Source organism: Morchella sextelata (assembly GCF_020137385.1).
Source record: "Morchella sextelata strain SCLS chromosome Unknown scls_2, whole genome shotgun sequence".
Lineage (NCBI taxonomy): Eukaryota > Fungi > Ascomycota > Pezizomycetes > Pezizales > Morchellaceae > Morchella > Morchella sextelata.
Genome location: NW_025408617.1, coordinates 770,868 through 785,637, shown reverse-complemented (window position 1 = coordinate 785,637; position 14,770 = coordinate 770,868). Strand labels below are relative to the sequence as shown.

Genomic DNA, 14,770 nt, shown 5'->3' with positions numbered 1-14,770 from the left:
CACTACTTCTAAGAGTAATGATGAGAAGGGCTGATGAAGTAAAGGTTGCTGGTCAGTCTGCTTGTGCAAATGATAACAAGGCCCGTATTCCTCCAGGGTATCCATGAGCTTCGGGAAAGCTACATTCATGCAGGTGCATACGCGCAGGCCGATCCTGATAGGGTCGATGAAAAATCCCGTGTTAGCGCATTAAGGTAAAGATTGGCAGCCTCATGACCTTGGCAGGATAGGTACCTAAAGTAGATACTCGTCTTCTCAAATCCACAACCAATCAACCAAGGTTGACATCCAATTGGGAAGCTGGAATCCATTGGGAGCGAAACGTTATTTACAAACAAATTCTCTTGGTGTTAGAGTATGAGTTCATACGTATACGTTTATCTTTGACTAGCCAGGACTTGATATTTCCAGACAGAAACTACCTATCTAGGTACGTAGGTACTCTTTGTACCTAAAAACCTTTACTCCACAGTAATTTCAATTGTATCGCTAGCACGGGAACTGACATCGGAGTCAACAAGGCTATCGGACGATCCTCTAGTTTAGTGTCAGGTTCCTTTCGAACATCCCCCATACATAACTGAGAATTCAAATCGCTCACACCCACTCCTTATTGAACGGATCCCGTGCTGAAGAATTATGTGCTTCAAACGAGTTCATAATAGCTGGTGGCGGAATTTAATATAAGCCTAGCTATAGAAATCGAAGGATGGCGGGGGTTGATTCGGTTGTCTATCAACCACAATGCCCGAGTAGAATGAGTCAACATAATTGCGCAAGAGGATTCCGTCCAGAAAACATTGCATAGGGAGAAATCGGAAACTTCAGAAGATACGATTCGATATCGTACACCAACATCCGTTTACTCCGTAAGATGCCATAGCTACATTCATTATTTGAAGCAGGAGTAGGTTATGGTTATATATATATGGATTAATGATTTGCGTATGTAGCATATTCGTGCGTACTGCGCCTGGTCATGAAAACACCTGCCTGATAGATGCAACTTATCAATGGAGGATAACAATGAATAAATATCGCACATCCCGTGACGATTACCAAAGGCCTTTAGAGTAGCAGCCTTAACATACAGTTGCCTATCTGTAAGCCCTTGTACCACCTTGCGCTTTTGATCTCTTTATATAACAATAGCAGTTGGACCTCGGAACTAAGTCCCAATTCACCCTTGAGCAGCAACAATGCCTGCTAAGTCGGAACTATTATACGAGAGATAACCGACTGTTTTCGGCAACCCAAGGACTTAAAGTGATCGACAAAACCGATGGGAAGTAACCGAAATACCTGCCGAAGTATTAGCTCTTAAGTGTCGACGTGACTCCCGACTTAACTACAGTTCACTTAAACCCCTAGGCCCTCTCTATAGACCGAGCCCGGGATTTATCCCGGGGAGAGGCTCGGAGGCACCGAGTTTCCCCCTGCCTCGGCTATACTACCAGCAATAGTTTAGGCTTCGACTCGTGGGTATCAGCGAGTGAGATTTTGTGTTTGGATCATTAAATCACACATATGTACTTGCGCGGCCGGTTTGAAGCCGCCTAAAGAACTGTGGCGAGTGATCTGGCAGCCAATAAGAGCTCGAGTTTTTGCAGTCTTTAGATCAATTACCTTTTTTGTATGAGCGGCTTCAATCCGGCAGCGCGAGTAGGTACAACTATGTATAAATCGAGTATGCCCCGTGAACCACCACCACGCCTCCAGGATAGTATATTACCAGGGAATTGTAAAATGTCGCCAATTAAATAAAAAGGAAGACATGAGCACTGTGTAGATAGAATTTTAACTGCATACGTAAATAAAGAGTTAGGATCATTCAAGTACTCTCCAATCAAATACTTGGCGCCTCGAGGCATCATAAAAGTAATACATAGATGTGCTTTTTCCAAACAGTCGCTCAAATTCAATGCAAGGGGTTGGCTATGAGGTCACTTTATCACGCGGACTATGGAAATCTGACTCTGGAAGTTAGTCAACTATTAACTGCCATTAGGCATGAAGGAGCTCCCGATGATTGAGACTAAGTAATATTCTACCTATGGCAGGCCTAACCCGGCGCACCTAAGATCCCATCCAATGACAAGCCCTATATGATTATTCTTCTAATAACAGTAGCTTATTGGGTTTGGAAGTTCAATCGATATAGGGTGAGGATGAGGAGTTCAGCTCGCGTTATACTAGCTAGAGATACATGCAACAGAACTTACTTTCGGAGGGGCTCCTCAGCCTATATTTTAACAATGACACCGAGTATAATTAATTTGAGAGACCTCGATTGCTAATAGAGAACCATAAAAGACACAAATTGATCACATATATGTATGTAGCTGAACTGTCAAGTAGAAATATCAGTTGGCCTCGTGTTCAGCTCATACGTGAAGCTTGCTTCGATCCCCCGGTATTGCGCAGCAAACCAAGGTGGGGATTAAAACGAGATATATTGATATATCTACCGGCCATGTGAGAACCTCCCCGGCCAGAATGCTGTCGGAGTTTGTGCGATTGGTTTATCATTAGTAATTGATTCCATCGGTAGGTCCACGAACTTTGATGCCAAGCCGATCCAGGTTTAGGCACATATTTTGATCTGGAACCTTGGGTCACATCCGATTTGGACGCTGTGCTAGTTTCATGAGCGTAATATCTGAAGAGAAACAAGAGATAGCAGGTTCTAATGAAACAAGTTTCGTTCGTAATGGTTGATGGGAGTATCTAGGTGGTGGTGGAGCAAACAGCATTACACGTTGTCATAAAACTATAGTAGGGGGTTAGGGTTATCGGATCTTGCAGCGAATGTCGGTTGTACAACGTACATGAATATCCCAACCACTCGGATAGCCCTCCCTTTAAGGAACCAAACTACAGATAGATAGAGTAGGTACATACATGTAGGTACGTACCAGTACCGCTGTGGGGACTGCCAGTATAATTACCTGAATTGAAACTTCTCGATTGATTTGCAAATTTGGTAATACCTATGCGCCCCAGCCAGTACTTTCAGTACTATTCTGTAATTGTATAAGGAATCGTATAATACATGTATCATGTGCTAGGCCACTCAGTGTTCCAAATTATATAAAAGGGCACTTAGTGTCAATCCGAATCGTAGGTTATGAAGATCACTAGCTATAGTTACATGTATAGATATTATGACCATCAAATTGCATGCAGTCGCCTCCAAAAGCTACTAGTAAAGTATAATAAGGCCCGCATACAGTACACTTAGTTTCATAGAAAACAAAGGTGTATATTTGGGTCATGATGTGCGGCCAGCTGTTCATAGATCTAAGTCACAAGTGCATCGAGCTCGAACTAGCTCCAGCATCATGCTCAACCAACATGACAGAACTGTCTCTTTGTCTCATCTTCTCAAGACGTCGAGCCTATCATAGAAACACGCCTATAGCTAGCTCCTATAATATCATTGTTACCAGACCCAGCATAATTCACTACTAGTACGAGATGTCCCTGCTACCCCATTTATTCCTCTATGTACAAAGATTTCGCCGAGAGGCTTGTGTCATTTATAGCCATCTTTTTCTCAACTGCCGTGCCCACTGGCCGGTTCTTGCATGATTGCATAGTGGTACCAGTGAGGCTCTGTGTTATCGATAAGCCCCACCAGATGCAAAGGTGGGTCATATTTCTTGGCATCGTTGATGGACGTCATGCAGGGGTTTTTGCTTTTGGAGGAGCCCCTCCTCCTCCCGCTTCCCCAGGTTCGTGTCACCCTATCGCAGTTACACTCCAATTGCTCTGAGTGATTAGCTACAGCTACAGACCTTCGAGGAGATTCTTGTTTAGTTTAATTTTATGTAATTTGGTTTCTGTTAAGTCCTAAGTTCGTGCGATCGAATTTGTGTTTAAATACCCACTAAAATCTCCTAAATATTAAGAAATCACAGAAAAAAGATATCGTTCAATCCTTCTTGAAGAAATTCTTTTTACAACGGTACCTTTAAGTTTGGGCTTCAACATAAACTGCCTTCGATCATGTCAAAAGGAATCAGAATCGCGATTGATGTGCGTAGGCCCCTCATTCTTTGCTACCCAAGTGCCCTACTAATCTATAATTCCCCTTTCAGCGCGGTGGAACCTTCACAGACTGCGTCGGAAATCCTGGAACCGGAAAACTCGAAGACGATGTTCTTATTAAGCTTCTCTCAGTCGATCCATCGAACTACGATGATGCACCCTTAGAGGGTATTAGACGGCTTATGGAGAAGTTTACCGGAAAGTCTATAAAGCGTGGTGAACCGTTAGATACTTCGGAAATTGGTGAGTTTGGTTGAAAATAATGTAGTAATTGAAATCAATGCTGATCCGTGTTGATCCGTAGAATCAATAAGAATGGGTACGACAGTGGCTACAAATGCGCTCTTGGAGCGTAAGGGAGAGAAGTGCGCGCTTGTAACTACAAAGGGTTTCAAAGACTGTCTCATCATTGGTGAGTAAACCCTTCAAAGTCAAATATTGTTTCCGGCTGGAAACCCCCGTATTTTCAGGTTCAAGAGTCTCGGAGGGATGAATAAAATACGGTGTATTAGTATATTTATTTACTCTTTGAACAGGAAATCAATCCCGTCCTAAGATTTTCGATCTTGCAATCCGCAGACCTGAAGTTCTCTATCAAAGCGTCTTTGAAGTCTCGGAACGAGTAACTTTAGAAGACTATGCCGAGCACCCAGATCGCGCCACTACCGATCCTTCCTCAGACCCCGACCTAGTCCGTGGTCTCTCCGGTGAAGCAGTGCGGATTCTCGCTCGACCTAAGGAATCCGAGATCCAAAAAGGTCTAAAAACTCTCTATGATGAAGGCTTCCGCAGTATTGCCGTATGCCTAATGCACTCGTACACCTTCCCCGACCACGAAAAACTCGTGGGCAAGATTGCGGAGGAAATAGGGTTCACGCATATATCATTATCCTCACAATTGATGCCAATGATCAAATTGATCCCCCGCGCTACTAGCGCGACGGCAGATGCATACCTGACTCCCGAGATTCGTCGGTATATTGAGGGGTTTTCTAAAGGCTTTAGCGGAGGGCTTGGTGCAGAAAGCGTTGCTAAAGAGGCAGGGTCAAAGGGGGCCAGATGCGAGTTTATGCAATCCGATGGTGGTCTTGTCGATGTCTCTTCTTTCTCTGGTCTCCGTGCAATACTTTCGGGCCCTGCAGGCGGTGTAGTAGGATATGCACTCACATCATATGATCCAGAGACCAAAGTACCAGTCATTGGGTTTGATATGGGAGGAACCTCCACAGATGTATCGAGGTACGGGTCGGGGAGGTACGAACATGTTTTCGAAACCACCACTGCAGGAGTCACGATTCAGAGCCCTCAGTTAGATATCAATACTGTTGCTGCAGGTGGGGGGTCACGACTGTTCTGGAAGAATGGGCTATTTGTGGTTGGGCCAGAGAGTGCGGGTGCGCATCCAGGGCCAGCGTGTTACAGGAAAGGAGGACCGCTAACAGTAACGGATGCGAACCTCTTCCTGGGCCGACTATTGCCCGAGTTTTTCCCTGCAATCTTTGGGAAGAACGAGAACGAAGCTTTAGACGAAGATGCGTCAAAAAGACTATTTGAGGAGCTCACAGAGGAGATAAATAAGGAAATATGTGTCAAAGAAGGGGATAAACCAATGACCGCCGAGGAGGTTGCGTATGGGTTTATCAAAATTGCGAACGAATCAATGACCCGTCCAATTCGCTCTTTAACGGAGGCGAAGGGATATGATACTTCCAAGCACAGACTTGCAACCTTTGGCGGAGCTGGAGGACAACACGCAGTTGCTATCGCGGCGAGCCTGGGCATCAAGCAAATTTTGATCCATAAATACTCATCCGTTCTTTCTGCATACGGTATGGCACTCGCGGATGTCGTGCACGAAGTACAAGAACCATGTTCTGCTGTCTTCAACGACAGTGAAAAGACTGGGCTTCTAGAACGTCTCAAGGAGCTGAAGAATAAAGCAACGAATGTGTTGAAAGAACAGGGATTTAAAGAGGAGGATATCGTCCATGAGGAATACCTAAACATGCGATATCGGGGGACCGAGTCAGCGCTGATGATAGTTAAGCCCGAGGACGGGGAATTCGATGAAGATGCAGACTTCGGGAATGCATTTGTGAAGCAGCATGAACAAGAGTTTGGATTCACACTTCCTAACAGAGATGTCATTGTTGATGATGTCCGAGTACGAGGTATTGGTAAAAGTTTTAGAGGAATGGATAAAACGGTGGATACACAGCTGAAGGAGGCCAAGCCTGTATCAGTTGATGAGGGCAAACGGCATAGTGTGAAGAATGTCTACTTTGAGGGTGGTCGCCGGGAAACCCCCATCTACCAGCTAGGAGACTTAGATGTTGGCTCTAAGCTGAAGGGACCAGCGATTCTTGCAGATGGAACGCAGACCATTGTTGTCACTCCTGGCGCCACGGCACTGGTAATTCAAACACACGTGGTGATCAATATCGGTGACGACGATGATGCCAGTGATTCTGTGCAGAAAACCAACACAAAGGACGTGGACCCAGTTTTACTGAGTATTTTTGCGCATCGTTTTATGGCGATTGCGGAACATATGGGAAGGGCCCTTCAAAAAACCAGCGTCAGTACGAACGTGAAGGAGCGATTGGACTATAGTTGTGCACTATTTGATTCCGAGGGGGGGTTAGTTGCAAATGCGCCGCATTTGCCGGTTCATTTGGGGAGTATGTCGACCTGTGTGAGGACACAGGCGGCAATCTGGAAGGGAAAATTGAAAAGAGGAGATGTTTTGGTATCGAACCACCCGGAGTTTGGAGGAACTCATTTACCTGGTGAGCGATCTGAGGTTGCTTTAGTTTAACTGCCTTCTACTAACACTTTATGCATCTGGGTAGACATCACGGTCATTACACCGGCGTTCAGCGGTGATGAAATCATTTTCTATGTTGCCTCCCGCGCTCACCATGCTGATATCGGTGGGATTCTTCCTGGTTCTATGCCTCCTCATTCCCGCGAACTCTATCAAGAGGGTGCTGCCATCAAGTCAGAGAAGTTAGTCTCACAAGGTCACTTCGATGAGGAACGTATTACGGAGCTCCTTCTCAATGAACCTGCGCAATACCCCGGATGCAGTGGTACAAGGTGTCTGGCGGATAACATCAACGATCTTAAAGCACAGGTAGCAGCAAACCAGAAGGGGATCAACCTCATCAGCACTCTGATTGAAGATTATGGCGAGGATGTAGTACAGTTCTACATGGTCTCAATACAGAAGAATGCTGAACAAAGTGTTCGCAATTTGTTGAGAAACGTGCATAAGAGGTTTGAAGGAAAAGAGTTGAGAGCAAAAGATTACATGGATGATGGAAGTCCAATTTGCCTCAAGGTTGAGATTGATCCCGAAAACGGGGATGCAGAGTTCGACTTTGAGGGGACAGGTCCGGAGATGTATGGTTTGTAATCCTCTCTATTATAGTAGCGGTACTGCGTGGTGTTGACAAGGCTTAATTAGGAAATATGAATGCCCCAGAAGCCGTGACATACTCTGCGATTATCTATTGCTTGAGATGTTTGATTTCCGAAGACATCCCTCTGAACCAAGGTTGTTTGAAGCCGATACATGTTAAGATTCCGAAAAACACCTTCTTAAGCCCGAGTGATGGTGCGGCAGTTGTTGGTGGAAACGTGTTGACGGTACGAGACGACGAGAATACTGTAACGTATTAGAATATGCTAATTTCTTTTCGACAGAGCCAACGTATCACAGACGTCGTCCTGAAAGCCTTCCAGGCCTGTGCAGCAAGTCAGGGTGACTGCAATAACCTTACTTTTGGCTATGGCGGTAGCCAAGATGGGGGTGATCATGTAAAGGGCTTCGGCTACTATGAGACTATCGCTGGTGGCAGTGGAGCTGTAGGTTTTCTCATCTCTATCTATGTAGTCTTATGCTGATATTATGATTAGGGCCCTAACTGGGATGGTACCTCCGGAGTCCACACCCACATGACCAACACTCGTATCACTGATGCTGAAGTCTTTGAAAGACGTTACCCTGTACTTCTGCGGGAGTTCTCTATCCGTAAGGGCTCTGGTGGTAAAGGTGCACACCCAGGTGGTGATGGCGTTGTTCGTGACATCGAATTCAGAACTCCTGTTCAAGTCTCTATTCTCTCAGAAAGGAGGGTGTACCACCCATACGGGATGGCTGGGGGTGAGGACGCGGAATGCGGTCAGAACCTGTGGATTAGAAAACTTCCGACTGGGGAAATTAGGACAATCAACCTGGGAGGAAAGAACACCGCTGCAATGAAGGCTGGAGAGAGGATCATCATCAACACTCCAGGTGGTGGTGGTTATGGGAGAGTAGATGCTAAGAGGGCTGTAACTGAAGAAAAAGATCCAAAATTGGCGTGGAGGGGCGGAAGTCTGGCGAGTAGAATGGCGACGCAGGAGACAAACTGAGCAGTAAATTAACCATTATGGTTGAAGCTGTGATACCTTTAGCTGATAAGACTGTGGATTTCCTTATTCCTAAATTGGCTTATTTATACATTTCGCTCTTTATAAGATTGGGTTAAGCTTCTATAAGAAGATTTACACACATGTAGTTATGCATGCTTGATATAAAAGATTCCACTCGTGCTTTCACCCATTGGATGATAACCACCTGATATCAATTAAATAATGAAGTGTGTTTAACTAGAACAAACTCAAATATAACCACATAAATAAGTAGCTTTATAATTTAATTATAATAGGACAATAGAGCTGATGTTGAGCCCAGCTATTAATTCTGTCGACCGTAGATACAGCCATGTGTGTTTTCGTTAGAGTTTGGCTGAATATTAAACTTCGCGGCCCAAGAGAAAGTAAACCAAGCCTCATGAAATTTGGAACAATCATTTGATAGCAAGAAACCTTAAGACCTCAAAAAAATGAAGCTTATCGATGGACTCCACGTATCTATCAATATAAAAGCTTAGAGCTAAAGTATGTAGCTAGCTGTAAAATTGAAATCCATAATCAGAATTGAAACCCGTGATAATAGTGTGACATATATCCTTTGTTCGAAAACGGGCTGAGACACTGGCCTTTCCTCCAAGTTAGTCGGCTGATTTTCCATACGCATAATGTTTAAAAGCAGCGATATGCTTAATTGAGACATCGACAACGACATCCTGTGATAACGCCTCCTAGAACTAGCACACTACCTCGGTGAAGCACTTCTGATATCCCTTACATACGATACATTCACTGCGACGATTCTGACGGGGAGACTAAAGGTTTCGGCAAGGCGCTGGATTCGTGAATTCGGATTCATGCAAATGATAGAGCCCGAGGACGGTATGATGTAACTACGTACATACTCAAGTCTAATACGTATCCAGTGGTCCATAGTAAAAATTTAAAAGCGTCATTGATGTGTGTATGTGATATGGGAGGTTCGAAAGAGCGGGGGTCGGGTGTTTCCCGCAAAGCCGTAGATGTTAAATTGGACCCCATAAATGCTACTTAGGATAGTTCACAAAATTTTAACTACCACTGAGATCACTGGCCCAAATACATGATACCATCGAAGGCACAGCCGCAAAATCTCTCAGGTTGTGGGGGCGAGGAGCTAGTATCCAGGTCCCTTGACGACAAACGTACGTACGGTAACTTGGTACGCTGGAATTCCTGCACAGAATTATATCCTCTTACAACGTTATCCCACACAATAGCTGAAACTCTTGAGAGTGTATACGACATATCGAGTTGCGCCTGAAGTTAGAGTGAATGAAGTTTGTCTAATGGTTTGTACTACCGGGTGATATTCTGTGTTTGGCGTGGGTCAAGATTGGAGGCTAAAAAAGACCTCCCACCAGGCCACATCAGGCAAGGACTTCCCGGAAGGCTTTCACGTGACGTTTAGCTCCAGGGACTGTAAAGAACTTCGACCTTTCCTAGTGCAACCTCACGCGCAACGTGCCATAAACGCGCGCGATGGTATCTGAGAAACGTTCTTCTGTGTTGCCAACTTCAGGTTCTCTCTGTGTATGTGTGACACTGTGTATGTGTGTCTTTCTGCGCGAAATGACTTGCTGCCAAGTTCATCTAATCTTTTAGTGATTTTTAAGAGTTCTCCAAGGGATTTGGCGAAACCGCGGTCGTTTTAAAAATAGAAAGGAACAAAAACGGGCAGCTGGCTTAACCCGGTCCCTTGGTTGCTAGGGCGCAGGAGCATGCGCTTACAAGGGTTCTCGGGTCCTCGAGAGCTGAATGGCAAGGTTTGAGATTAGATTGTAGCAGGGAAATCCCTTTGACGTTTTATTGCTTCCATTTATATTGTTTTTTTTTCAAGCATTTGATTGTGCAAACATGCGGTTAAACATCTCTTTGAAATCACGTTTTTATTATTTATGATTTTAAAGATTTCGGATCGAAACGGATAATGGTGAGGCACGATGTGCATGCAATGTACGGGATGAAAGGGGCTGATTTCACTGGTTTGGAATCCGGATTCTAGTGTTTCAGGTCTCTGGGATAGACACACGTGCACGGATGGCACTACATGTAGGTACTCTGCTCACTGACTGTCCAAGGAGCATGTCCTCCGAGGCGCTGCTCATCTGCTCATCGCAACTGTAGGAAGCCGGCGGGGACTTCGCGATGAGTTAGAGCCGCCGGGCATTGGTGTAATCATGTCTGATTGTTTATGTGCAGCACAGTGTTTCTCGAGTCGCGTGGGGCAGAAAGCCCGAGGAATGCTCACGCTCTAATCCAACCACCCCTAGGTCAATCGTCTTTCGACCGAACACAAAATCTATACTCATGACATTGTGGAGTAACGACACAACGAATTTCTTGAAAAGAAGATCTAGTATGTGCGTGTGCGATAGATAATAATGTGGGTGGGTGGTTATGTGCGTGATACTTGAGATAAAGAGATATAAAGTATGCGTGTGTGTGTGTGTGTGTGTGTGTGTGTGTGTGAATGAACGACGTGGCGGAGGCGAAGCTGCTTTTATCGTATTGAGCTCACGTTGGAAGGTAAAAATCCTCATTGCCGAGATGCAGTTGAGAGGCAAATAAATATCCCCTGTCGACCTTCCTTCCATCATGGATGACCCTATTGGGCCCCATTGTTGTAAGTGCAATTTTCCAGCTCTGCAGACCCTAGCAAGCAAGCAGGTACGGCGATATTTACTGTCAGGCACAACTGCACAAAACCAATAACAAAATCTGCATCTGCACCTTCTTGAATTGCCCCTGGCAGGTCACCACCAGAAAGAGACATTACCGCGCGTTCGCAGTGTGTAAACATCGATCACCAACCAACCAGAAGAGCAGATTTTAGCCCAACCTGGGATTTCTGGGCAACGTCCCTTGTTTTTGCACCCTGCATTATTGGGGTCAGTTAGTCAGGCACCAAGGGAGGTAGTAGTTCTACCACTCTACTGCCGCTTGCTCGCTCCACTCTTGTTTGTGTTTCCTCTTTTCCCGACAACTCCTTTTCCCAATTCTCCCCTAACCGCCAATTCACAACCCCCCCTCCCTCCCTTCTCTCGTTGACTGCCCTCTTGTACGTTTCGTCTTTTCCTTTTATCGTTCCTTCCTTACCCCCACATTCACTCACTCCACTCCACTCGCTGACACTACGAGTCTCGCTCTCAGACTAGCTAGCTGCTCTTCTATCGGTATTATCTACCGTTGCCGCTCCCTTGCAGGCGCTTTATTTCCCTCTTACTCTCATTTTCTCTCCCTTGTTCTCTCGCTCTTCACACCTTCTCTCTTTCATCGTCTCGGGTTATCTGAAGTTAACTGGGCTTTTTTGTGTGGCCATTTCATCATTTGTGTCTTGCCCTAAATCCACACCTTCATTCCTAAATCTATTCTATTCATTCAATTGAACAGAGTGCAATATCGACACATCAACATACAAAGGGGGCTTGTGACATTTTGGTCTTCTTGGTGGACTTTGCCCTTTTTCCAGTTTACTCTTTTTTTCTTTTTCTTGCTACCCATAGACACGACCGCCATGTTATTACGAAAACTCCTTCCAGGCACATCTGCCTTTTCGTCATCATTCAACCCCGCATCATCACTAATATCAGCAACTCTACTCTTCTCAGCATTTGGCTCACTGCCGGTCCAGGCGGGCGACGTGTTGGAAACTAATGGCTTCTCATCTTGTCTTGCGAGCTCCGACATCGCAGTCACTCGAATGAATGTGAAATACGATCGATCAACCAACCTTGTGACATTCGATTTGGCTGGTTCTTCACTAAGACAACAGGAGGTGACAGCAATTTTGACAGTCACAGCTTATGGGAAGGAAGTCTATAGGAACGAGTTTGACCCCTGTCAAAAGAATCTTACCCAGCTCTGTCCTAGTAAGTCCCCAATACTAGCATCACTTGTTACTGCCTTTGTAAATATGGTATACTAATAATACGCCCTAATTATTATAGTACCCGAGGGAAGCTTTGCTGCCAAGGATACAATGACTATATCAGATAGCTACGCGTCTATGATTCCAGCAATCGCTTTTCAGGTTCCGGATCTTGACGGTATGGCAAAGCTGGAGTTGAGGTCTAATGGCGATGGCGTATCACTCGCATGTCTTCAATCAGTCGTACAAAATGGGAAAACAGCGGACCAAACTGGTGTAAAATATGTTACTGCAGGTATCGCAGCAGCGGCTCTTGTGCTTTCTGGTGTTTCAGCTGCTGGAGCTGCAGGAGCAGGGTCTGGTGCAGGTCCATCACCAAATTTTGGAGACGTCATGTTTTGGTTTCAAAACATTGCTATGAACGGCATGTTGTCTGTTAGCTATCCCCCCATTTACAGGTCTTTCGCAAACAATTTCGCATGGTCTACTGGAATTATTTCTTGGGAATCCATGCAAAGGTCGATTGATACTTTCCGCGCCGACACTGGTGGTAAATTGGATAAAATGTCCATCGACTATCTGTTGAACGCCACTTTGGTTTACAGCTCAGACAGTAGCACCGAAAATACAAACAGTACAAACAGCACCACCACCCGCCGTAGTTTGGAATGGGCAGTCGGGGAATTACTTCGCCGTAGTGATGTTGATGTCGACGGTACAACCATAAGCGCTAATGCAACAACAACTACCACAAATACTACCGAGACGGCACAAGACAAGGTCATGCACTATGTTGATGGAATTCAGGCTTATGTCGAAAAACTACAAATTCCTTCGGCAAACACTTTCATGACAGTTTTGCTAATTTTCTGCATTGTCATTGCTTCAATTGCCGTTTGCATTCTACTGTTCAAGGTCATTTTGGAAGTCTGGTCGTTCTTTGCAAGTTTCCCGAAGGCATTGACCGGGTTCCGCAAGAGATACTGGGAATTTTTGGCGATCACCATTGTTAGACTTGTAAGTCTATTTTCCACAACTAGACATGACTATAAGAGACAGCGTCTAACAAGCTATGCTGATAGGTTCTTATTCTCTACGGAACATGGACTCTATACTGCATGTATCAATTCAGAAATGGCGACTCTTGGGGTGCACATTTGCTTGCTGGAGTAACTCTCGCCGTTTTCACTGGTGTTCTCGCTTTCTTTGCGGTCAAGATCTTCAGGCTTGCGCGGGCAGAGAAGGCGGCTGATGCAGAACGCATGCATAACATGACCCTGAATGGATCTGGGGAAAAGCCGTCGTATGAGAAACTATTTGAACACAAGGATTATATGCGCCGCTACGGGTTGTTTTACGATCAGTTCAAATCAAGCTTCTGGTGGGTATTTTTACCGTTGATAATCTACGCCTTTGCCAAGGGTGCATTCATTGCGCTTGGTGACGGTCACGGCCTTATTCAAACTGCCGGTCAACTAGGATGCGAGGTGTTCTTGTTGATTCTGTTGCTCTGGAATCGTCCTTACAACACCAAGGCAGGAAATGTTTTGAACACCATAATTGCTGTTGTTCGTGTACTATCTGTTGCATGTCTTATCATCTTCGTGGAAGAACTAGGGATCGCTGCAGACACCAAAACCGTTACTGGTATGTATAGTTGCTCTAGGTCGAATTTTGGGGGCGTAAACTGATGGCTCTAGGTGTTGCTTTGATTGTCATTCAATCCGTTCTCACAGCCGCTCTTGCTATCTGTATCGCCGTCAACGCAATCTACGTAACTTGCAAAGAAAACCCCCACATCAGGAAGCGGAAGGAAATGGAGAAGCAGCGCGACGCCGATCTTACTCCTCTTAATGCTCGCAACTCTCTCCTTGGAGACCCTCTGTACCGTGGTGCCTCTGACGGAAAGGGTCGGTACTCTCAGACTCCAACCCATGATTCCTTTAATTTTAACGATGCTAGCGGTCAAGGCAGCACCTTCCCATTGCATCATATGACACCCGCTCCGCAACACACACTACATGGACGATCTGCAAGTGGCCAGAGCTCTTCTGGCGTGAGATTAATGGACGCGGTAGCACCTTTATCCTATGTCGATACACATGACCGAGATCACGCTGTACAGTACGATGAATTCCGGCATCAACAACCACCGTCAAGGGGGAACTATTAAGGACTATCTTACAAAAGTGTTTTGAGAACCTCGTAATAATCATGGAAATGATTCGGATGGGACGGGCTTAGCGTAGGGCACTTTTTGATATGCTTTCCTTTTGTCCTTAATTTTTTTTCAACTTGATCTACTTAAATTTTTTGTTTAATAATTTTATTCCTTTTTAGATGCGTGTATTTTTCCGCCCATTAGCGGAAAACCACCTTTTAGGGGACCTG

General features: G+C 45.2%; 2 protein-coding genes across 2 annotated transcripts; both read left to right on the top strand.

The window, feature by feature from the left end:
- Positions 1–4,008: 4,008 nt before the first annotated feature.
- Positions 4,009–8,469, top strand: H6S33_005467 (uncharacterized protein; the record flags this gene model as incomplete). The annotated part of the gene is made up of 8 exons (XM_044836816.1): positions 4,009–4,038; positions 4,101–4,293; positions 4,355–4,462; positions 4,587–6,839; positions 6,903–7,460; positions 7,520–7,701; positions 7,759–7,920; positions 7,972–8,469. The coding sequence occupies 8 exons, from the start codon at positions 4,009–4,011 to the stop codon at positions 8,467–8,469; spliced, it is 3,984 nt and encodes a 1,327-aa protein (XP_044698776.1).
- Positions 8,470–12,025: 3,556 nt separating this feature from the next.
- H6S33_005466 (uncharacterized protein) lies at positions 12,026–14,552 on the top strand (the record flags this gene model as incomplete). Its single annotated transcript, XM_044836815.1, has 5 exons — positions 12,026–12,380; positions 12,459–13,396; positions 13,462–14,026; positions 14,080–14,289; positions 14,350–14,552. 5 exons carry the CDS (start codon positions 12,026–12,028, stop codon positions 14,550–14,552), a joined length of 2,271 nt encoding a protein of 756 aa, XP_044698775.1.
- Positions 14,553–14,770: the final 218 nt, after the last annotated feature.